Here is a 24,179-nt window from a genome sequence, read left to right on the forward strand (position 1 = left end):
TGGCAAGAATACCAGAGGTGCAAAACACCAGCTACTGGTAGACAGAACAGTCAGCCGAGACTGCAAGACCAGACTGACCAACCTGTGCACTGCCTGGATTGATTACAAGAAGGCCTATGACTCAATGCCCCACAGCTGGATACTGGAATGCCTAGAATTGTACAAGATCAATGGGACCCTAAGAGCCTTCATCAGGAACTCAATGGGGATGTGGCGTACAACACTAGAGGCCAACTCCAAGCCCATAGCACAAGTTACCATCAAGTGCGGGATCTACCAAGGAGATGCTCTGTCCCCACTGCTGTTCTGCATAGGCCTGAACCCCCTCAGTGAGATCATTAACAAGACTGGCTACGGATACCGACTACGGAACGGAGCAGTTGTCAGCCACCTCCTGTACATGGATGACATCAAGCTGTATGCCAAGAGTGAACGAGACATCGATTCACTGATCCACACTACCAGGCTATACAGCAATGACATTGGAATGTCGTTCGGACTGGAGAAGTGTAGTCGGATGGTATCAAAGAGAGGCAAGGTAGTCAGAACTGAGGGGATTGAACTACCAGAAGGCAACATTGCAGACATAGAGGACAGTTACAAGTACCTGGGGATCCCGCAGGCAAATGGGAACCATGAAGAGGCCGCTAGAAAGGCTGCAACCACCAAGTACCTGCAGAGGGTCAGGCAAGTCCTGAGGAGTCAGCTGAATGGTAAGAACAAGATCCGGGCCATCAACACGTACGCCCTGCCCGTGATCAGGTACCCTGCTGGGGTAATAGGCTGGCCAAAGGAGGAGATAGAAGCCACTGACATAAAGACAAGAAAGCTCCTTACCATGCATGGAGGGTTTCACCCCAAGTCCAGCACCCTGAGGCTGTACGCTAAGCGGAAGGAAGGGGGCCGGGGACTGGTGAGTGTCAGCACCACAGTCCAGGATGAGACAACGAACATCCAAGAATACATTGGGAAGATGGCCCCAACTGACCGAGTGCTCAGTGAATACCTCAGGCAGCAGAAACCCAAGAAAGAGGATGGAGACGAGGAACCATCATGGAAGGACAGGCCCCTGCACGGTATGTACCACCGGCAGATAGAGGAGGTGGCTGATATCCAGAAATCCTTCCAGTGGCTGGACAAAGCTGGACTGAAAGACAGCACAGAGGCACTAATCATGGCAGCACAAGAACAAGCTCTGAGCACAAGATCCATAGAGGCTGCTGGGGTCTATCACACCAGGCAAGACCCCAGGTGCAGGCTGTGTAAAGATGCCCCAGAGACAATCCAGCACATAACAGCAGGGTGCAAGATGCTAGCAGGCAAGGCATACATGGAACGCCATAACCAAGTAGCCGGCATAGTGTACAGGAACATCTGTGCTGAGTACAACCTGGAAGTCCCGAGGTCAAAATGGGAGATGCCCCCAAGGGTGGTGGAGAATGACCGAGCTAAGATCCTGTGGGACTTCCAGATACAGACGGACAAAATGGTGGTGGCTAACCAACCGGACATAGTGGTGGTAGACAAACAGAAGAAGGCGGCCGTAGTGATCGATGTAGCGGTTCCGAATGACAGCAATATCAGGAAGAAGGAACACGAGAAGCTGGAGAAATACCAAGGGCTCAGAGAAGAGCTCGAGAGGATGTGGAGGGTGAAGGTAACGGTGGTCCCCGTGGTAATCGGAGCACTAGGTGCGGTGACTCCCAAGCTAGGCGAGTGGCTCCAGCAGATCCCGGGAACAACATCGGAAATCTCTGTCCAGAAGAGCGCAGTCCTGGGAACAGCTAAGATACTGCGCAGGACCCTCAAGCTCCCAGGCCTCTGGTAGAGGACCCGAGCTTGAAGGATAAACCGCCCGCAGGGGCGTGCTGGGTGTTTTTTATATATATATATATATATATATATATATATATCGAAGGCCTGAACCCCCTCAGTGAGATCATTAACAAGACTGGCTACGGATACCGACTACGGAACGGAGCAGTTGTCAGCCACCTCCTGTACATGGATGACATCAAGCTGTATGCCAAGAGTGAACGAGACATCGATTCACTGATCCACACTACCAGGCTATACAGCAATGACATTGGAATGTCGTTCGGACTGGAGAAGTGTAGTCGGATGGTAACAAAGAGAGGGAAGGTAGTCAGAACTGAGGGGATTGAACTACCAGAAGGCAACATTGCAGACATAGAGGACAGTTACAAGTACTTGGGGATCCCACAGGCGAATGGGAACCATGAAGAGGCCGCTAGAAAAGCTGCAACCACCAAGTACCTGCAGAGGGTCAGGCAAGTCCTGAGGAGTCAGCTGAATGGTAAGAACAAGATCCAGGCCATCAACACGTACGCCCTGCCCGTGATCAGGTACCCTGCTGGGGTAATAGGCTGGCCAAAGGAGGAGATAGAAGCCACTGACATAAAGACAAGAAAGCTCCTTACCATGCATGGAGGGTTTCACCCCAAGTCCAGCACCCTGAGGCTGTACGCTAAGCGGAAGGAAGGGGGCCGGGGACTGGTGAGTGTCAGCACCACAGTCCAGGATGAGACAACGAACATCCAAGAATACATTGGGAAGATGGCCCCAACTGACCGAGTGCTCAGTGAATACCTCAGGCAGCAGAAACCCAAGAAAGAGGAGGGAGACGAGGAACCATCATGGAAGGACAGGCCCCTGCACGGTATGTACCACCGGCAGATAGAGGAGGTGGCTGATATCCAGAAATCCTACCAGTGGCTGGACAAAGCTGGACTGAAAGACAGCACAGAAGCACTAATCATGGCAGCACAAGAACAAGCTCTGAGCACAAGATCCATAGAGGCTGCTGGGGTCTATCACACCAGGCAAGACCCCAGGTGCAGGCTGTGTAAAGATGCCCCAGAGACAATCCAGCACATAACAGCAGGGTGCAAGATGCTAGCAGGCAAGGCATACATGGAACGCCATAACCAAGTGGCCGGCATAGTGTACAGGAACATCTGTGCCGAGTATAACCTGGAAGTCCCGAGGTCAAAATGGGAGATGCCCCCAAGGGTGGTGGAGAATGACCGAGCTAAGATCCTGTGGGACTTCCAGATACAGACGGACAAAATGGTGGTGGCTAACCAACCGGACATAGTGGTGGTAGACAAACAGAAGAAGACGGCCGTAGTGATCGATGTAGCGGTTCCGAATGACAGCAATATCAGGAAGAAGGAACACGAGAAGCTGGAGAAATACCAAGGGCTCAGAGAAGAGCTCGAGAGGATGTGGAGGGTGAAGGTAACGGTGGTCCCCGTGGTAATCGGAGCACTAGGTGCGGTGACTCCCAAGATAGGCGAGTGGCTCCAGCAGATCCCGGGAATAACATCGGAGATCTCTGTCCAGAAGAGCGCAGTCCTGGGAACAGCTAAGATACTGCGCAGGACCCTCAAGCTCCCAGGCCTCTGGTAGAGGACCCGAGCTTGAAGGATAAACCGCCCGCAGGGGCGTGCTGGGTGTTATATATATATATATATATATATATATATATATATATATATATATATATATAATTATTATTTATTTATTAATTTTTTAACTTTAAAGTTGGGATTTATTTCATATATCCTAACTAACAGATCTATTCAGTGTATCCCAATGTACAACTGGAGCAGACAGGGAGGCCGCTTACGCACAACGTTTGAAGCCCAGTTTACTGATACTATCTCACTGGCACCGATTTCTGTGTGAATGAACAGCTGGCAGCTTTCACAGGCACATGCTGGTATGTCTTGTAAACCAGCCAAGTATGACATAAAGATCTGGTGTGATTGCAACATTCCTGTTGCATATACGCAACTGAAATATATTATACACACTCTTTTAGTGTGGTTGGTTCACGTGCTGTGCCAAAATAAATAAATAAATAATCAGTATTTACATTTTTTTTTACTGTTGTGCAGACCAGCAGATGAACATTGGGCTCTACATTTGGTTCACTAGCTAGTTCCTCACTTGATCTGTCTGCTATTGTTGCTGGTTGTTGTGTATAGTTGGTTTGTGGATATTCTTCTGGTTGGATAGACCTGAGGTCTGTAATCTGAATATCGACTTATCCAGGTAACTTTAGGATTAACCTTGGCTTTTGTATAAAGAAGGTGGTGCACTACTTATAAGGTTACATTGCCATGGTAACATGCTGCAAAACTAACCTCTTTTTTGAACAGGTTATATTCCAGATTAGAGATCAGCAGGTATGAAATCACCATCAACTCACTAACCATGAAAATAGTATCACCGCGCCTGGATGATCCCTCAGTGTCTGTTTTTGAAATATTGTCTAAAGTCTCTGTGTTTCCTCAATGAGCATAATTTTTTTTTATTGTCCTGTTTGCTGAAAACTGTTCTACAGCATTTTCATTGAGCTATAAGCATTAATACAAAACAGGGTACCTACTTGTAGGCTATTTGTGGCTAGGCTAATTTGTGCATGGCCTGTTGTAAGCCTGCATTTATTGATATATTTATTCTTTGCTCTCAAACCACAGAGCGCCACAGAGGCTCCAGCTGAAGGAAGCAAAAATAAAACTGTCTTATGTACATTTAAAAATTAATTTTAATAATGGGTGATAGAGTAATGGGTGATGATAGATCAGGTTCTGAAATAGGACAAACTTTCTTATGACACTAGCTCTTTTTCAGTCTTAAGAGCTTAAAGCAAACACACATTCATACAGCACTTTTTATACTAAACTGCAGTGCTTTTCCTCTTACACACACACAAACACACACACTCTTGTAGCTACCTTGACTGCAGCTGCTGTGGTGCTTTCAGTCTGCATTATGTGCTTAACCTCTTCACCCCCGCCCCCCATGAAATAGTTTTATCTTCCTTTGTGCCGTCGCCGATACAGTTGCCTATAATTGTGACTGGTCAGACACTGCTGGCACCTCCCCATTCATGTGTGTTAACTTACAGAGTTGACAACCACCTTCAAGTGACACTTATCCTGAGTCCAGATAATGGAAAGATACCCGGAGCATGCTGAGCTCTCTTCATAGTAGAAGCCTCAGGGAATAAACCATAAGAATGAGGGTGGGGTTCTAAAAACAAACAAAATGGGGAGGATGCAAACACACTCCTAGTTGCTAAGGAAAAATAAAAGAGCACATGAATGATTCATTTAATGCAACACATCAATCTTTCAATCGATATTAATGAAAATGCATTCACTTGAACCACATGCACAATATGTTTTGAATCTATGTGAAAACACAATGACATTGGTCTATGAAAAAGGAAATAGTCACAGTTTACTAAGGGTGTGTTAATGTCACATAGTCATACAGTTAATAGCATCTCCATAGGGGTTTCACCCTCAACTATCTTGGTTTGTTTTATTTTCATCATTTTATTGTGAAATAAAAAAAATCTTCCACTTTTCCCATTTTGCATCACACACATAAACTTCCACGCAGTCCCTCCAGGGAGCTGACCAAGTCTGACCACGATCCTGCTGCCGGCTGTTTACGAGCTCCATGGGAGCAACTGGGGTTTAGGAGGCTGGCTTGATGGCACCTCAGAGAACCTTTGGGGAGAAGAAACAAATATTAACTTTCCCTGCAAAGATTTTTCCAGCTGTTCTGAGGACTTGAACTATGACCCGCTGTCAAAGTCTTGTTCGGAAAAAAAAGTTTGTCTTGGCGACTGGAGAGAGCTCATAAAGTTTTAGTGGATCAGTCAGTTATGGAACAATGACAATTTACTTTTTGCTTCCTGCTTTCTAAACACTAATGTAATTCAGTTGATCAACTGCAAAATTTACAACACATATTTGTCTAAAAGCCCAACTCTCTAGTCAAGCCTTTGGGTAGTATGAAGTGTTTATGGTTGTAGCATTCAAGTAAATGTCTCCTATGCACAGATTAGTCATTAACACCAGTTTCTCAGGCTTCAGTATTTTCACAAACCATTTCCTTGTTAACAGTTTCCTGAAAGAAAAGCCAGAGAAAGAGTCATGCTGAATCACCTGAGCTCTACATTTGTTCTTTCAGCGATTCAAACTCATTGGTCAGACTTCTGTTCTGATCAAAATCACACCAGTTGCCACCACATTTAAAATAACAGAGTATGTTTTGTCAGTGTTCATGTTTCATGGCATGTTTGAACCTGAATCACAATCATTTCCTGAACCTAATCTAAATAGTTTTACAGTGTAAACCTCACCTGAAAAACAACTGGTGCCTAAACATCCAACGAAAAGCAAGAGTAAGGGGAGGGGGGGGGGGGGGGGAATCAGTGAATCAAAAAGTCACAACAAAGCAAAATAAAAAAGCAAACATAAAACTCATAAACAGGACACAAAGTGTAATCTCCTGGCTGACAAATACACTCTGCTGTCACCTCTCTGTCAACCCTAATATGGATTTTATCACCTCTTTAGAGAAGACCATTTCTCTGTAACCAGTATCGCCATGAGTGGTGCATTAAGGCACCAATACCAAAGAACACCTTGTGCTTATCTATAATGGCCCTGAGGGTGTAAACTATAACAACAAAAAGGAAAAACATAATAGCATTCCAGAAAACACCAAGACATAAAAACACAACATTATTCACTTTACTTGAGAATTAGTTAAAAAAAATAAAAAATTCTTGTTTTTGGCTATTTCTGTTCCTGTGCTACTCTGAGCTATGCCCTGTGAAAGGATGGAAGAGTAAAGGGAATATTTTAACAAAAGACATTAAACAAACTAATGTCTGCAGAAAAAATATTTTTAAACCTGAAAAGAATATTCCATAGCTTAAAAGAAATGTTTCCAGTTTACAGCAGATGAGATGTGGTGTGCAGCAGAGTTCGACTCTCCTTTTGGCCCGAGCCTTTCTGTGTGGGGTTTGTGTGTTCTCCCTGTGTTTGTGTGGGTTCTCTCTGAGGACTCCGGCTTCCTCCCACAGTCCAAAGACATGCTAGACACATGTCAACGTGTTAACTGGTGATTTTAAATTGGGCATAAGTGTGAATGGTTGCCTGTCTCTCTGCGTTAGTTGTACAGTACAGTGCTGTACTGTCTCCCTATAGTAGCTGGGATACGCTCCAGCCCCCCTGCAACCCTGATAAGGATAAGCTGAAGAGAATGGATGGATCCTAAAACAACATAGCATCTTAAGTGTTCACAGCACGGGGCAAACACCTTTAATCTCTGACAGATAAAGAACATCTCCACCAAAGTGTTCTATGTGACAGTCAAAGCACTGATTTTTTATTGTTGTTGACCCCCCAACTGTGACTCAAATCCTCAGCCTTGGCAGCAGTGCAGCCACCTGCATTTAACAAAGTGTGCTTTGTACATAAATCCACTGGGGTATTTAATGCAGTGTAATGAATCCATCCAAGTTATGAACATTTGTGGGGAAAAGAGGCTTGCAGACTGTAATTTCAGGCTATATGAGCCAACTCAAAGCTCAATTACAGCTTGTGTCACCAGAAGAGGCCTGGAGGCGCTGGAAAAAGAAGTGTTTCAGAATCTTTTCAAAGGCTCAGGTACACATTTTCTGCATGAAGCAGACAGCTGAGGCTCTGTAATGCACTTCAGATGAAAATTTCTCATCACAGGGAGATGAATATGTGTCGCATCTTTGCAGCCCTTGAGGAGCTGCAAAGATGCAACCGGCTTGATGCAAGTTCATGATTCCCGAGCGTGTGTGTGAGATGGATTTTCTCCCGCTGTAAAGTTTCTGGCCAACCCTCTTATTACTCTTGTTATGATTACATTTATGTAACATTATTTACTTGAAAAACATGATAAGAGACATAATCAAATATTCCCATCTTCATACAATCCATTTCAATTCTTTGTAAGTGTTATGAGTCAGAGTTTATTCCCTTCTATCGATATATCCCAGGAAATTATTGGGAGTTTCAGTGACGTAGGCAGTGTCTACGGTCTCAGTGTTATCAAACGGAAGTACTCACCCTCCCATACACGTGCACAATCGTGAGCGCGCGCTACAGCACTTCAACTTGTTGAAGTTTCCCCCTGAACTTTACATTCCGCGCGGACCTGCCCCCCGTTCAGCAGCATGCCTCTCTCCAACAAGTGGTGGATTTTGTGCGCAGTTTTGCTCTCCTGCCTGGTCCGTTTTGGGTCTTGCAGAAAAGGTAAGACGAATAAGACAAAGTTTGTATGTGTATATGCATGCGGGTTCTTTTTTAAACTGGCTTTAGTTAGTTCGCAACTTGTTTTTGTTGCTATACGACCGTGCTTTAGGAGAAAGTTCTCCTCGCGAACCTCGTGCGTAAAATACGACTACGCTCAGGGTTTATACATATTCACTTTCTTATATTTATCACTTAAGTTTTATTCCTGTTGAAATACTGCATGGATGTGTTAGGCATTAATGCGTGTTATTGTGTACAGCAGTACAGTCCTGTCCTATATTCATATATTCGTAAAGATTGCAACAAAAAACATTTTAGAAATTACGCGTAAATGTTCAAATGTACTCAATAGAAACTATTGTCATTTTTTTTTATTTACTTTTTTGCTTAAGAAGTATTACGTGTAAAAATCCAGAAAATGTTGAGACGTGACCCCATACTTTAATCAATGTCTTTACTGAGGTCCTGGCAACAACGTTTGTTTTGCTGTGTGTGACCTTTTAAAGTCGAGATGTGGCGTCTGGAGAGGCCAAAGTCCAGAACAAATGCAGTTCTCATACTGGCCACGACCCACACCTGAACCGCTTGGCACCTCCTCTCGTTCTGTCACGTCGCAACAACAGCCTTGCGAGCTGTAATGAGACCGATGAGATTGGATGTCAGATACCCAACAAGCTGTGAAAGGTCTGAGTTGTGGCAGGTCTGGTCCAAAGTGGTGAAGAAAATGTAGCCTAATATTCTGCTTTCACTTCTCCTTTCCTGAAAGCAAATACCGGTTTGGGTGAACTGTAACATTCACTGTATATCTTTAATGTCAGTGTCTGCTTTCTTCCTATCTCTCAAAGACACACAGCTCCTTTTTGCATCATTTCCAAGCATGGAAGGGACATTTTAAAGCTATAGTTAGAATTTGTAAGCCAGACACTTTGTTATGTTGACAAACTTGATATTTCCCCTGATAAATACACGTGTACATTTAATATCCAAGCATTTTCCTGGCTTCTTGTAAGATTTACATTTTAGTGAAACCCATGGAACAGTTTGAAGATGAGGGACTGCCAGCAAAGTTGATAGACCTTAATTGCAAATAGACTACGATAAAATTTTTCTTTGTAAAGATTGAATAACAACAAACTTAAAAACTGCTCTTAATGGGTGGCAACTTTCTAGTCCTTTGTCCAGAGGTGATTCAAAGGACTAGAAAGTTGCCACTTAAAATGCACATACATGGAAGAATGCATTGTTCTATTCCGTAACCAGAAACTAAGTCCTATTCCTGCAATATAGTTTATTAACTTACACTCAATGTTGGTATTATAAAAAGCCCTGTACACTCTCAAGACTGTATTCATGAGATGTGCCGTAATCTGTGAAAAATACTTTGTTATTGAGGCTGATGAATATGTAGTGGGTCTGTAGCTCGACTACAAATAATTACAAAACAAACTGAGGAAGGAGAAAATTTTGACTGACTGGACTTTATTTAGTTGGAAATGTGTTAAAGCCCAGTAATTTATTTTGTCAGCCTTCAATTTTTTAGGTCTGTGGGATATAGAGTGGAACTCGGTTGCCACTCCCTGTGGGTTTGAATGAGAAATACAGTCATGTATCATCTGCATATAAATGGAAAACAACTTTAAATTACATTGCAGAGGGGCAGATTTAGACACGTTTTAAAACTCCAGAGTTGACAAAACACCAGAATCATAACCTCTGTAATGATATAATCAGAGCAAAACACCACTGATATGTTCCCGAGTGACCCAAAACATAATCTTTCCAATATAAGCTGCGAGAGAATACATTTCCCTCCAATGGTAATTGAGAAACTAATTTCACTTGTACAGAAGAATATTGTGGAAGCAAGACTTCTTATTTTTCAGATATACTTTTGAAATTTTAGCGTTTACTGGACTGGATAGTAAAGAAAGTTTTCAGAAAAACGGGGAGAGAGTGTTTGGCATTGCCACAAAGGAAATGGTCTTGGGTTGGCTCAAACCAGTCACTCCAGTAGCTTTCAGCATATAGGTCACCTGCTTATCCAAGCGTCCTATATCAGTACCCATGACTTTTTTTTTTTTTAAGCATCTAAGAGACATTATTTTCCCTAAACCATCATTTTCTATTTATTGATGATTAACATTGTAAACATACAGGTCTTTTTAACCTTAAGGCAAAAACTTTAAAAATACTAAATGTTTTCTTAAAGCCATACAGATATTGTTATAGCAAACACGACCAGGGGCATTTTTATTTTTTAGCCACCCAGTAGTATGAGAAAGAAAATCTTCAGTAAATACAGAGAGACAATTTGTGTCTATTGCCCTATAGTGGCCTTCAATGTTTTGCTCACAGAAGAACGTTAGCTTTTACTATTTGCATATCATTTAGGTGCTCTTGAGAGGTAATGCAATAAGGGATTCACTGAGCCAGTTTGGGACTAAACATCGGTATCATTGGAGCACAGTTCTGGTCGTATCACTAATCGTCTCATGAAGGCGTAAACACTGTCTCATTAATTTGTGGAGGAATTTAATTAGAAGCTCGCTAGCTGTTTGAAGTGGCCCTTTTATTAGAGAGCCTCAGGCCATAGAAAGAAAACACTGTAGCATGTGCCATCTTAATTAGCGTCTGCAGTAAGGAGCAGACTTGAGAAAACTACGAGCCTTAGAATGTCACTAAAAACATTTTACCACAAGATCATTTCACCTATAACTGGAAAGTCTTCTCTGCACTGACTATTATTAGCTACAGACTAATGTTTCATGCTGGCAGTTTCTTTAATAAGGAATGTTAGTTTTGTCTCGACATGAAGCTCACCAAAAAGTGGCTCCACTGCAACATAACCAGCAGCCTTTCCTCAGGGTCATATAAGCATTAAAATGCAAGAGGCACGAAATCTCTCTCAGTGACGTAATTCATTGTTTTGCCTCTGTTCTCCATTTGTGGATGTACCAACTCCTAGTTTTTCAAACTTTATACTTTCGAGAGAGAATTTTTTGTTCTGTTTTTTTATGCCTAACTTTTATGTAATTTCACTTTGCCATGCAGACTTCGTTATTTCTTCTTCATAACTGACCCTTGTGGTCTTCAATGTCCCCACATACCAAATGCGTAATGGAAAAAGTAAACAAACTTACAAATTTTCTGCATCCGAACTTGCCGTGTACTATATGTGCACACTGTATGTGTTGTATTTTTGCAGGAAATTTGGCCTCAAAAAACACACTGTGAAAAGAAAAAAGTGAAGTTGGCATCAAGACATGATTAGCTGGTCCTGTAAGAACGTGAGATTCTGGGTACATTCAGTTCTCATGAGAAAGCAGCAGCAGGAAGAATTTCATGGTTTGATCCATGTTGAAGCTGTATCACGACCACTTTTATACGTTTTCAGAATGTCAGTCAAGCAATTTGAGGTCTTGTTGGCAGATTTGGGAGCAGATCTTAGGAGGTAGAAAAATGATTTCAGAGAGCCAGTTGACCCGGAGCATGGTCTAGCTTTGTGTTTGAGGTAAAACATTATTGTTTTACTATTTCCAAATCACTGTATATTTAGTACTGGTGTGCGATTTGAGTTACGAATGTGCTTGATGCCAAATGTAGTGGTCTGATTGGTTAGATCTTTTTGTGCAGATCCAAAAAAATCAACCGTGTTTCTAAAAATTCTAAAATGCCGCAAATTCGTCCAGTGAAATTATGTGGTTGGTATGTGTGGCTGCATTAAGAAAGGTGAGTCTGAAAAATGTTTTTAATGCACAAATTATTCACACAGGTTTTAGATGTTTTTACAGATGTAACTGAAGCCAAAAAGTGAAAATCCTAAAGGGAACATTTCTTGTAGACCTGCAGGTAGTGAAGAAAGGCATTGCAAACTTTTGTTAACTTGGAAATTGCTGCAAGGCATGAATATTTAATAACATAAATGGGACTTTAAGAACATCTAAATTGCCTCCTAAAAACATGGAACTGTATCACCAACAGAAAAAAAAAAGATAGAGCTTAAAAGTTCAGATTTGGAAAGCTTAGCACTCTGAGGATGCACTGTAAAAACTTTATGGAAGGACATTTATATAGCACTTTTCCAGGCTTACTGATAACCTAAAGGCACATTCTATAATAGAGCCAAGTCTCCGTAAAGATGTGGGCACAACAGACTCTGATTTCCTGTGTCTGGGTCTTATTTCATCCATTTTATTTTCCTGTGATGTTTCCTGTAGGCTGGGCAGAGGAACAGCTTTAGGTCCAAGCTGACTTAGCTTAATTCTTATCCCTCTCTTTCTGGGTCGATCACACTGCCTGCAGGGATTTTTGGACTGCATCCTCTGCCTGGCTGGTCAGATGATAAAGAGGTCAGCGATGGGCTCAAAGTCTCTTAATCCAGTCTCTGAGGAAAATTTTCAGGTATCTAGTAGAGATGGACCGATCCGATATTACGTATCGGTATCGGTCCGATACTGACCTAAATTACTGGATCGGATATCGGAGAAAAATAAAAAATTTAATCCGATCCATTAAATATCACGAAAGCATCTCACAAAACTTGCAACACACCGTAACTCACCTCAGAACGTTAGCACTCGGAGCAGTATGCATCACGTGATAGAGTGGCTGTGGCATGCGGGACCTGTCGGTGGTCTGGATAGCATTTGGAGCTTCGCTAGCAACCCGGCATTTCATCTCCGACAAAGTTATCCCGAGAGAAGTAAAGCAAGTGTGTAAGTCCATCTCTGAATGTTTGTAAAGCATTCCTGCGTTAAGCTTAACAAACGATATATGGAGCGACTGCCTCTTCTTGCTGCTACTTCAATCATGAAACTGCTTAACGATCAGCTGATCGGCTTTTCTGTCGCGAGTCCGTCTCTCTGGTTTGCTTTTGGCCCACTTTGCACCAGAAAGAGGAAACCAGCGGCTGAACAACAGCAGCACGTTTAAGCTTGATCAGCTGTTGTTAGAATTTATTTAATATTACTTTCTACTCCAGGATCTTTTTCTATGTAGCTGACGACTGGTAACTGTGCAGGGGCGGATCTAGCAAAGTTTAGCCAGAGGGGCCGATAGGGCATTAACAGGGAAAAGGGGGCACAAAGACATACTTTTCTTTCTTATTCTCATTTAAAATGTCAAGCTTTTAATAAATAATTATCTGACACCCAAAGTTTTAATTTGATGCAAAATGAATAGAAGTCCATTACTGTATATAGTAACTATTAAGTCTAATATATATACCCTAGTAAGCTATAGTACTTTTTCCTTTGGGAAGGTACCATCTGTGCAGTCTGCAATTCTGTTGAAGAAAGATGTTGAATCTATTTAATATTTCTTGAAAAATAATTGATTTCTGTGCATTTTTTTTCACACTGCATCAAATTAAGGTTGATTACGTTGATTAAGCATCATGAGGTGGAGCGTGAGGGGTGGTTCCCTATTTTTTATTTATTTATTTTTGTTGTTGCTGGGAGTTGGAACCCTATTAGTTAGGTTGCTTAATATTTATGCTAAGTACTCTTTAAAATACCAGAATAGGGAGGATGGTGTAGGTTTAAGTTTATTAGATTGATCAGTATTGCTGAAATATGAAATTTTTTTTTTGCATACAGGTATAACAGAATAGCTTTAGTGTAGTTGTTGTTTTAAACTTGAGTATGAACTTATACAAAATGCAGCAAGATATTTAAAAAACAGTTTTGTTGATTAAAAAACACTATATCGGATTCATATCGGTATCGGCAGATATCCAAATTTATGATATCGGTATCGGTATCGGACATAAAAAAGTGGTATCGTGCCATCTCTAGTATCTAGTGCATTGACTGTATCTACGTTTTGTTGAGTTCGTAACTTTAGTGATACCTACACAACACTACAAAAGACACCCAGTACTGCTGTTTTAAAGCCTTTTCATCATTGAGAGGGAGTAACAAGATAATTTCGAGCCCATTATTCGCAGCCCTTGAGTGTCTTTCCGGTTTTGTTACTTCAGCTTTCTGAGCGTTGCTGCCCTGTGCGACACCAAAAACATAAATATGTGACAATGTTCTGAAGTGGAAGCATATTTAATTAAATACGATTGTTTTATGTGGCCTACATTTTCAGCTTTCGCCCACCACAGTATCACTTTAAGTTAGACAGAGTGTTAAAATTCTGCTTGAGGTAATGCCTCTAGCTTTGCTGGTTGACTAATTAAAATGTGTGCCTCATCTTTTTCTGTGAATATACAGTGCATATCGCTAAGAAATATAGCATGTGTAATTGTAGCCTACACACCTGCTTGAGCGGGAACCATAAACTCATTGTGATACACAGTTACATAATTTAATTGGCTGGGAACAGCTTCTTATTTTATTTGACCTCATGAACTTTAGAAAGTCAGAAATTTCAGAGTTCAAAGGTCCTTGCTGATTCATCTGCTGCAGAATATAAAACACCTCAGCCTACATCAGAGCAGCAGGAACGCTAGTCGAGAGCCTATATAACACCCGCTTAATCTCTGAGCTTATTTTATATCTATGTGACAAACACCTTAATGAACACTTAAGGTTGGGTTACTTAGGCCTTGATCTATAAAAAATGAGGACACAATGAGACAACTCAGTCACTGAGGAAGATTTCATATATCCATGCAATTTATTATTTTTGAACAATCGTTTGAATTTTTGTATTGATGTACTTGTCTTGATTTCATCTGTGCAGGTGTTCCACACACTAACTCCTCTGACTGTAATGCTATGATATTTTACATTTGTACTTACTACTGGCTTGCTGAACATAAGGATTCCTCTCAGGTATGAGTATTTGGTCTTATTTGGAACAAGTTCTGGATGTTGTGGGGCAAAGATTTATTCGCAGCCTTGTACATTGTTCGCGCAGTTCTGAGGTCAACCAAATCTTTAAATTTGAGAATATTTAATTTGATAAAAAGTGGTTTTGATGGTTCTCTTGAAGTAGCTTTATTTAAACACCGAACTCCAATAAATTTTCCGTACACTAAGAGTAAGTAACAGTAACACAACATTTCCACTTTTGATTTATGATGTGCAAAATACAGATACTTGGAAACCCAGAAACATTCCAGTGCAAAGTTGTTCTGGGCATCAGATCTTTGTGCCGCTATTACCCTATTTTCAGATAAAAAGCTGACTGCAGTGCGTTTGGTGAATATACGTGTCCTTTGAGAGAAAATACCTGTCCACTCCAGTTTGACAGAGCTGGGGGGAGATGATAAATGTACTCTAAGGAGCATCCAGCGCAGGTTAATCGGTGAGTCCTGTGCACTGTCACCTGTAGAAGCTGGCAAACTACACTACCTTGGCTCTGTATTTAGAGGGAAGATGCTGTCTCTATAATCATTTCTCAACTCACCTGACAATATTTTGCTAGTGTGTTCTTTCACAGCTACAGAGGCATAGCCAGAACATCTGGAAATGCATGTACCAATTGCTCAATAGGAAGAAAAAGTGGCTCACCAAGGGATAGAAACATTACTTTCAGTGTACTAGCTTCCCATTATAGGCGTCAGTGAACACATGGATGTACTTTTTATTTAAAACTGTGTTGTTAAGTAATTTTAGGGCCACCCAGAAAAGGTTTGTAAAGAGACTCAAAGTCAGAAAGTCTTTTTTCCATTACTGAATATTCACTACCTGAAAAAAGGAATTCGTAATGTCTTTATGGTAAACAACAAGCAAAAATTTAGGTCTTAAATTGACTCTGAAGACTGGGATAATATTCTCAACCTGGGTCAGATTCCTTAAAAAAAGACCTGTTGCTATTCATAATTTTCAGTGACTGGCACAGATACATGAAGGGAAAAATGTGTGCAAAAGTACAGATATTTATCTGGAACATGGACTTGGTTATACTAATAATTTTGTAGTTTTGGGATGTGAAAGACAAAAAAAGGATATTAATATTTTAATAATATATTAATAATAATTTAAAAAAAAGAGCGTCCTAATTAGCTAACCTTACTTAGGGTCGCTGTACTCAGTAGGTTGATGACGTGAATTTGAATCAAAACAAATCATTTCAGTCGAAATGATCAAAACTGACTGTCTGCTATTATTTGTGAACAGACAGAGTAGCAAGTTGTTACTGGCCTGGATTTAACAACCATCTGGCAAACCTGATAAAAATAACTGGAACACGTTGGAGAAAAAGCTTTGTTTTGTCCTCCTGGCTGACGCTCCTATAATGACGTGACGTAACATCACAGCTCCGAATTCCACTGGTGTCACTCTGATGAATAAAGACCATCTGTAGTTACGTAGGTTGTTAAAAGAGGCCCATTTGTGCCTTTTTTTTTTTTTTTAACAAGACATGTTTAATTTCTGCCTTTTGTGTTGTTGATGGTGTTGTGTCATTCCAGGTACAAAACCAAACAAAGCTGGCCTTTTGTTCAAAGCTTTTCGTCCCTTTATCTGTCCCTGCACAGTGCGCTCTATCTTGAAGGAGTCTGCGGCTGACGGAGCTTCCTGCAAGCAGTAGCAACATTATTAACGTTGCTGTAGCTTGCAGGAAGCTTTAATCTCGCAAATGTTGAGTCATAATTGCCATTTTGCACAGGGGGTGAATGACACCGACATGGGAACTAATTAGGTCTGTAGCCTTATGCCTTCGTGAATGACTCACATTTGTTTGCTGAAAAAGATAGTGCTATCCTTTTTCCTTGACTCTGGAAAGTTTTTGTAGCCGAGCTCAACTGGCTGTCTGCAAGTGGATAAGGCTATGGTAGCATTTCCTGTTGGTGGAACTGACAATAAATGTAAGGTTTGTTTAAGGGGGAGTGTTTCGGAAGTTATGCATCTCACAGGATGCTGAACTTGTGGGAGATAATGGAAGTGGAAATATGGCTTGAGATATGGGAATGGTGGTAAATAACTTGTGCTATTGCATTATAGTAAATGGCCTGTATTTATATAGCGCTTTACGAGTCCCTAAGGACCCCAAAGCGCTTTACATATCCAGTCATCCACCCATTCACACACAGGTGAGGGCAAGCCACATTGTAGCCACAGCCACCCTGGGGCGCACTGACAGAGGCAAGGCTGCCGGACACTGGCGCCACCGGGCCCTCTGACCACCATCAGTAGGCAATGGGTGAAGTGTCTTGCCCAAGGACACAACGACCGAGACTGTCCAAGCCGGGGCTCGAACCGGCAACCTTCCGATTACAAGGCGAACTCTTAACTCTTGAGCCATGATCGCTTGCATTATTTCATTTTATATATAAATGCTGTATTTGTGTATGTTGGATTTATGTTGCTGGGGGAAAAAAGAAAAAAGAAGAAGAATCTCTTTTCTTAAGAAGGTGTGCTGACTTAACTGTGCTCTAGCATAGCAGCAAATATCAGCAGAGTGGACAAAAGGTTTGGGGAATAAAAGACAGAGGTGAACCAAGTCTGAACCTGTTGGAGGAGCAGTCAAGCAGAATGTCTGATGAAAGGCCAATCACTTCTTCTGGTTTGTACCAGTTCAGACAAGGCACATGTGGATGATGGGTTTCTTGTTTTTGACTGCTTGAGGTTGATAGTCACTGAAATTGAGCTTACGCCTCTTTCGCAGTCCCATGCTGCTCAGACTGATCTGATCTACTGAAACAACTCAAATGAAAGACCCGAATGAAATGTGAAAAACAACAGAGTGAGGTTGAGCTTATACCAACGTTTAAGGCAAACGAAGGCGTCAGCTGTCCAGGCTCCGGGCTGCAGTTGGGTCTGTTTTTGTTTACCTTCAGCCGTGCAACCTTTAACTTAAATATTGCACACATATCAACACGCAGAGCAGTGTCAGGTTCAGAGCAAGTCCGTCAAATGCAAGTCCATCACAAAAATGAAAACACAGCACACTCTGCACGAGTACACCGTCTTTAAATGCCACCTGCGATCTTGGCTTTGCCCCAGTGGTACTTTCAAATCAAGTGCAAAATCTTTACACAAAAACACAAGCAAACTGTAACAAATCTCGATACTGCTACTCGTTGATATTTCAAACATTGTTGAATGTATGAACTGGGAGAGTTAAAAACATGCAATAAAAGGCAATGTTTTATTATGAGAAATGTGGTATTTATAACTCCACACTGAGATTTGTGAATATGTGCTCAGATGAACAGCAGGATATTGGTATTTCTGGGCTTCTGAGCATATTGAAATATAACAAATAATAAATTATCAAGTTGTATCTGAACACACTGTTTCTTAAGCCTCCCACTGTGTCTTTCTGTCTGCCATTTCTCTAAAAAATGAGTTTTCCATTTTACGCATAGTGCAAAGTCAGACACAATCAGTTTTTCCTTTGTATTTGTAACACCTCTGACTTATTCCCTACAGCTTCTTTCTTTTCCATGCACTGTAATGTGAACAGATTGGTACTGCTCAATTTTGAGGAACAAAACATTGTTTATTTCTCTTGTTTGTGGTTTTGTTATTCGGTTTTAGTCATGGCAAAGCCATGACCGGGTCAGCCTGCTGGGCGCTCCGGACTGAAACATTTCATTGTCGTCTTGGTTGTTCCCACGATTGCATTATTTATTTATTTTTCCACCTGCAGTCTCACCATTGTTTTGATTTTCTAGTTGATTTTGTGAGTAAATTATTTGCAAACAAAACTGAATTATTGTGGTTTAACAATGATGCAAATACATAAATAGTCATTTCAACTGATGAAAACTCCACTAGGTTTAGAAATCATTGAACAGTCACAGCTGACAAAGCATCATAGCCACAGATTAAACATGTAAAAGCGACTAGCATCACTGGCACTGCGCAGGGGTTCGAGGCAAAACAGCACCAGAAAATGTTCAGTGAGCTACATTTTCATTCAATTTGTGTCTTTGGTGGACTTTTTCATGTCTTGCATCATATTTATGGCGAATTCTTGCAGCTGTAATGATGTTTAGAGATAATAATACTTGAATAGGAAAAAAAATACTTTATACGTTAACTATGGTGACAACTATGAAAGTCCATTTCCACCACCAAAAGAAAAAAAAACAATTATCCATAACTCGAAATTTCGAGTTAGTGCTGCCAATCAGTTATCTATGTGAATGACATCATTTCCTTGTTACCCAGAAGTAGAAGTTACCCTCCGCTACAATTGCTACAGCTAACCAGTATTACAGCCAGTCATGAATGCACAAATTGCTGAGTATTTTCAGCATGGCTTCACAAATGACGAAATCCTTGTGTTATTAGCTGAATCGTTACTATCGTGGCGTTACTATCAGCAAATGTACTTTCAAAAGCGCCAAATTGTTGCCAACCCGGTTTTGAGTGCGCATTCCTCTGCGCCATATCCTTCCGGGTAACAAGAAAATGACGTCATTATCGTAGATTACTGATTAGCAGAGCTAACTTGAAATTTCAAGTTACTTTTCTCAAAATTTTGAGTTAATAGGTCGAAATTTCGAGAAAGATAATGAGTTATGGATTGTGGTGTTTTTTTTTTGTTTGTTTTTTTTGCTTTTTTCCTTAGTGGCGTAAACAGACTTCCATGCAAAACAGTACCGTGCTAAGTAGCTTGCAATGCTGTATAATCTCAAGGTGTGTTCACATAGAAACTGAAGTTAAATTGAATTCGCTGTAATGTTTGTATTGTGTTGCCCTTGAAAGTCATAAAGCTGATTCATTGGAGCCTAACTGTCACAGGGTGAGAGGCTAGTTACACCCTGGACAGGTCATCAGCCTGTCACAGGGCGAACACGGAGACATGCAACCATTGCTCACATTCACACTCATTGTAATTATAGAATAACCAGTTATCCTAACCTTATGCACTCAGTTCGCTGTATTCAACATATTTGAATAAAAAAAGAAATTCTGTCACAGTTTTTTCTGTGGAGCTTTAAAAAGACATCATGTCATTTGTTAACCTCCAGGTCATGACCAAACCACTTAGGTGCAAAGTTGGGTTCAGGTTGCATTTCAGCCACCTGCTAACCAAGCATGTGTTAATTTTGATTACTGTTAGAGAGACTTAACCAAACCCAAATCATGTAATGCAGCAGTCCCCAACCCCCGGGCCTCGGACCGGTACCGGTCAATGAGTCGTTTGGTACCGGGCCGCGAGAGTTGAGGCTCAGGTGTGAAATGTGTGGTTTTCAGGGTTTTTATTGGTTTTCAGCGTTATTTTGTTATCATTTTTATCGTTAACTCTGTTTTCCTGGGTCTTTTCACGTGTGTTATGAATAAATCTTCTTTTTTTTCAGTACCGGTACTAGTTTTATTTTGTCCGCAACACCTTAAAGGCCGGTCCGTGAAAATCTTGTCGGGCATAAACCGGTCCGTGGCGCAAAAAAGGTTGGACCGCTGATGTAATGGAATAATAGTGTTTCACAAAGGGGACAGTTTGGATAGATGTGAACCTAAACATACAGGTCAATGGAGACCAGCTGGCTGTGAAGAGATTAAAAAATAAATTAGTAAATGATCTCATTTTTCAAGCTTAAAATGTCTCTTTGTACTGGTTATATTTTATTTTCTATAAAACTGGTCTGCCCATGCTGCCATCCATCTTGCTAATCTTTTCAGTTGATAACATAATGGCGGTGACCATGAAACCGTGGATTGAAATGGTTGCTGCTGATGTGAACAAAGTGGAAATAAAACAAAAGTGAACTTTCAGTGCCATTCGGCTGCGTTACCCTCAGGTGTCAGTGCAGGAGCAGCAGGCATAATCCTTCATATGAGAGCATGCTTTCAAACTTAACTTTTAGTCTCACTTTGGCTCTCCAATCAGCAATAGAAGAAGGACTTCCTTTTCTCTCATCTGTTTGTCTGAATTATAACCTGCACTGTAGAAAAAGGCTGCTGTATTGATCTCCTAATCTAATGAGTGTATCTACTGTACAATCGGTTGAGGATGGCATTTGCACAGATGGGGAATGAGCCACTTTCTCTCTGACCCATTGATTCAGCTGCACCATCACAACCACATCAAAGCCAAAAACATTAATGACCGTAGTCCTTAGAATCCTTCAGGTTCTTTTCAGTGCTTCATTGTACCTGGAATATTGATGCATCTGGAAAAAAACAAAACAAAAACTTTTAGCTAAGTTACTTAAAACAGCCAGTATAGCAAACTGTGAACCTGCGTCATGATTGTGATGTGCAGGCCAGCATTGTTTTTCTTCAGTCATTTACACCTTCAGCAGCTATGGGTTGTCCTGTCTAAATTATGAGCTGTTTTTATCTTTCTTTAGAACAATAAATCCTCATATTAAAAAATGTAAATATTTCACTTGTACCAAATATGACATTTATGAAATTTTACCTTCTTGAATGATGGATGTGAGCGTGATCAGGGCTTATAGCTATGAACCAACAAATCCTGTAGCGAAGCCTCTGTACCTCTTTTTCTCTTTAACCTATGTTAGAGTCATCTGATGTTGCCTCTGGTTCAGCTTTGATATTAGCAAAGACATCTGCATTTGGGGGCTCTTGATGCACTGACACTACCCTGTAAAATATGCCTGGCTTTCATTGTACGCACTCTGAGATAATCAGGTGTGTTTTTTTTGTTTTTTTTTGTGTTACCCTGAAATAAATAAATGAACTGATTTATTCAGATATATAGTTCTAATTGGTTAAAGACAGCAGTTACAAGTTTTAATCCAATCCGAATGTGTTATATCAGCGTGCCTTGTAATGAAAGTTTTCCATTACTGGTCTCAACGCTGCCATTTCTGAGAATGATTTGGTTGTCATTGCCAGTGATGTGATGAATAATTGTGAGTCTTTTTGTAGCTGGGACTTCCTCACTATGGCAGATGGTGCTGTTGTATTTTCTCCCCCAGCGGCTTTTGCAACTTATGTCGAACTTATGCCTGCATCATTGTCTGCCATATGCTCCTTCTGGACTGAGAAGTCACAGTCTTCTCTCGAATTAAAGGGACCAGACTATAATTTTGCTCGTACTGATGTAAACTTAATTTCTTGCAGTGGCACACACAGGTGTGCAGATAACTGTCACTAACCTGCGGTTCAGCTAATCACACACATCCTATTAAAGTGGCATCCAGGAAACCTGGTTTGTCCGGTTGATTGGCTGAGGACCGGCTGAACCAGACTCTAATTGGCACTGAGTGGGATTTTTTTGGGGTCGGCAGTGTTTTGGCTTTGCAAATGTCACAGCACGGAATTGGAAGAATCACTGAAGCGAGAGGGATTTGTGGTTCCCACTATTGTTTTATTATCAAGACCAAGTGGGAAACAGGTAGAGGCTCAACTTAGATATTGCCAGGAATAGATAATGCCTTTGCAACGTGGAGTGATTTCCACCACTGAACTGAAATAGGAGAAAAAGTCTCTTCAGGTTTGCAAGATATATGAAAAAGAGTTAAAATCATAAAGAAAAGGCAGACAAAGTTTTTGGGTTTATCTCACCAGGCTCTCAGAGAAAGAGAAGAACAAGCTAACAAAGAAAAAGTGGCCCTGGGTTAAAAAAAACAACAAAAAAACAAGGTAAGTGGAGATAAGTGTTAAATCTGGCTTGGCATGGACAAATGAGTCCACAAAAGCTATCGAGTTGTGGAGCAACAATTATCTTGCTCATTTCATCTCTCCTCCCTCCCCACCTGCCACGCCATTACAGAGGTTCTGATTAAAAATGCATGGATCCCACAAGCCTTTTGGATAATTAAGCAGGTTTTCTTGCAGCCTAAAGCAAAGCTCTGTTGCAATCTTTTTTAGCAACACCAGATAAAACATACTATACACCGAGATAAACAGAGCTCTGCATGATAACTTTGGTGTAAGTTTGGCGGTTTTGTAAGTTTTAACTTGGGTATCTCCAGCAGCAGTCAAGCCACCAGTTGTGGCAGGGTTTTGTCTATTCTCTGTGAACTGAGCGATACAGGGACCCAACCCATGGCTGCCCAAACATGAACTGGTTCACTACTCACTCTGGCTTCAGGGTAGCCCCCGGTTTGTTTCCCGACCACACAACCTGAACTTTCAAAGCTTTTATTGTTTGTAGAAATGGCAACACATTTGCCCTGGAGGCATGAACGTGTCAGTGTTTCAGGGGGATTCCTTTGATCTGCTGGCGAAAATACTTTAAAAGGTGATTGAGGCCATCTTTGATCTCTCAGCATGAAGAGCCATTGGAGGAACTTCCTCCTGCTTCCACGATTGATGCAGGAATCAGGTCATCTTTCTGTGGCAAAGACCCAGGTCTGTTGCTTTAATGAGCTGAATGTGGAATGATGTGCAGAATGATTTTTCCTGTGCAACCCTCTTTTTTTTTTTTTTTTTTTTTTTTTTTTTTTTGCTGACCCACCCAGTATCCTGCCGTTTGTAGCCTCAACCACACTAAGCATTAATTGTGTACACTTGCTAAAGTGAGCTCTGCTCTGTTAATAGATTAACCGAAAACAATGGTTCAAACCTGTTTGTGAGAGTGTAATTCAAAATGACATCATCTGCAGAACCACCAAATCCACCAGTTTGAGTCTGCAAAAAAAGCAATGCGGGTGTGTGTCAACTAGATGTCCTTCCCTGATTTGTCCCTTTTTGCCAGAGCTGACAAAGACTGTTAAAGACCTCGTGTGTTGATGCCAAAGCATTCAGGGAGCAGAGATGTATCCTTCTGTGCTCTAAAAAGAGAACGAAACTCTCCTGAAACCAAGTTACAAAACAAATGCATGTTTGGAAGTGTGTATGTACGTGCGCACACACAGAGGCAGAAACGCATACGCAGTGAGGGTGGCCTTATTTGCTCTGAGGTCAGCTGTAAAATCTTGGGACACACTGTGACTCACTGACTCGCCCTCAGCCCTTTGTCCACTGGCCTCAGGGCAGGGCTCTGATAAACACACAGCATTTCTTAAGTCTCGGGCCTATCTACACTGGCACGCTGATGCATCCTTTTGATTTCTTCATAAATGTTTAAGCATATTGACCCAAGTGTTGCAATCCAATATCAGTTTTATTTATTGGAATTTGCACTTGTTAAATATTTACTGAGACGAGTTAGTAAAGAAATGAATTTTCCATAAGCAGCTTTTTCAAGCAATGTTCACCATTTTTTTCCTGTCTTAAATAAACTCACCAACTAAGT

The 24,179-nt window shown here is 41.2% G+C and overlaps 1 protein-coding gene across 1 annotated transcript in view; it reads left to right on the forward strand.

Annotated features, from left to right (window-relative positions):
* The first annotated feature begins 7,976 nt into the window (after positions 1–7,976).
* Positions 7,977–24,179, forward strand: part of tfpia (tissue factor pathway inhibitor a) — a 48,987-nt gene continuing 32,784 nt past the window's right edge. The window contains exon 1 of the mRNA XM_085249033.1: positions 7,977–8,120. Coding sequence (XP_085105159.1) covers positions 8,042–8,120 — 79 coding nt within the window. The 5' untranslated portion in view covers positions 7,977–8,041. The remainder of the gene's footprint in view (positions 8,121–24,179) is intronic.

The sequence above is a fragment of the Mchenga conophoros genome, linkage group LG16, assembly GCF_057382185.1.
Source record: "Mchenga conophoros isolate Kocher_MC1m ecotype Shallow Benthic linkage group LG16, M_conophoros_male_GT1.1, whole genome shotgun sequence".
In the NCBI taxonomy this organism is placed as follows: Eukaryota; Metazoa; Chordata; class Actinopteri; order Cichliformes; family Cichlidae; genus Mchenga; species Mchenga conophoros.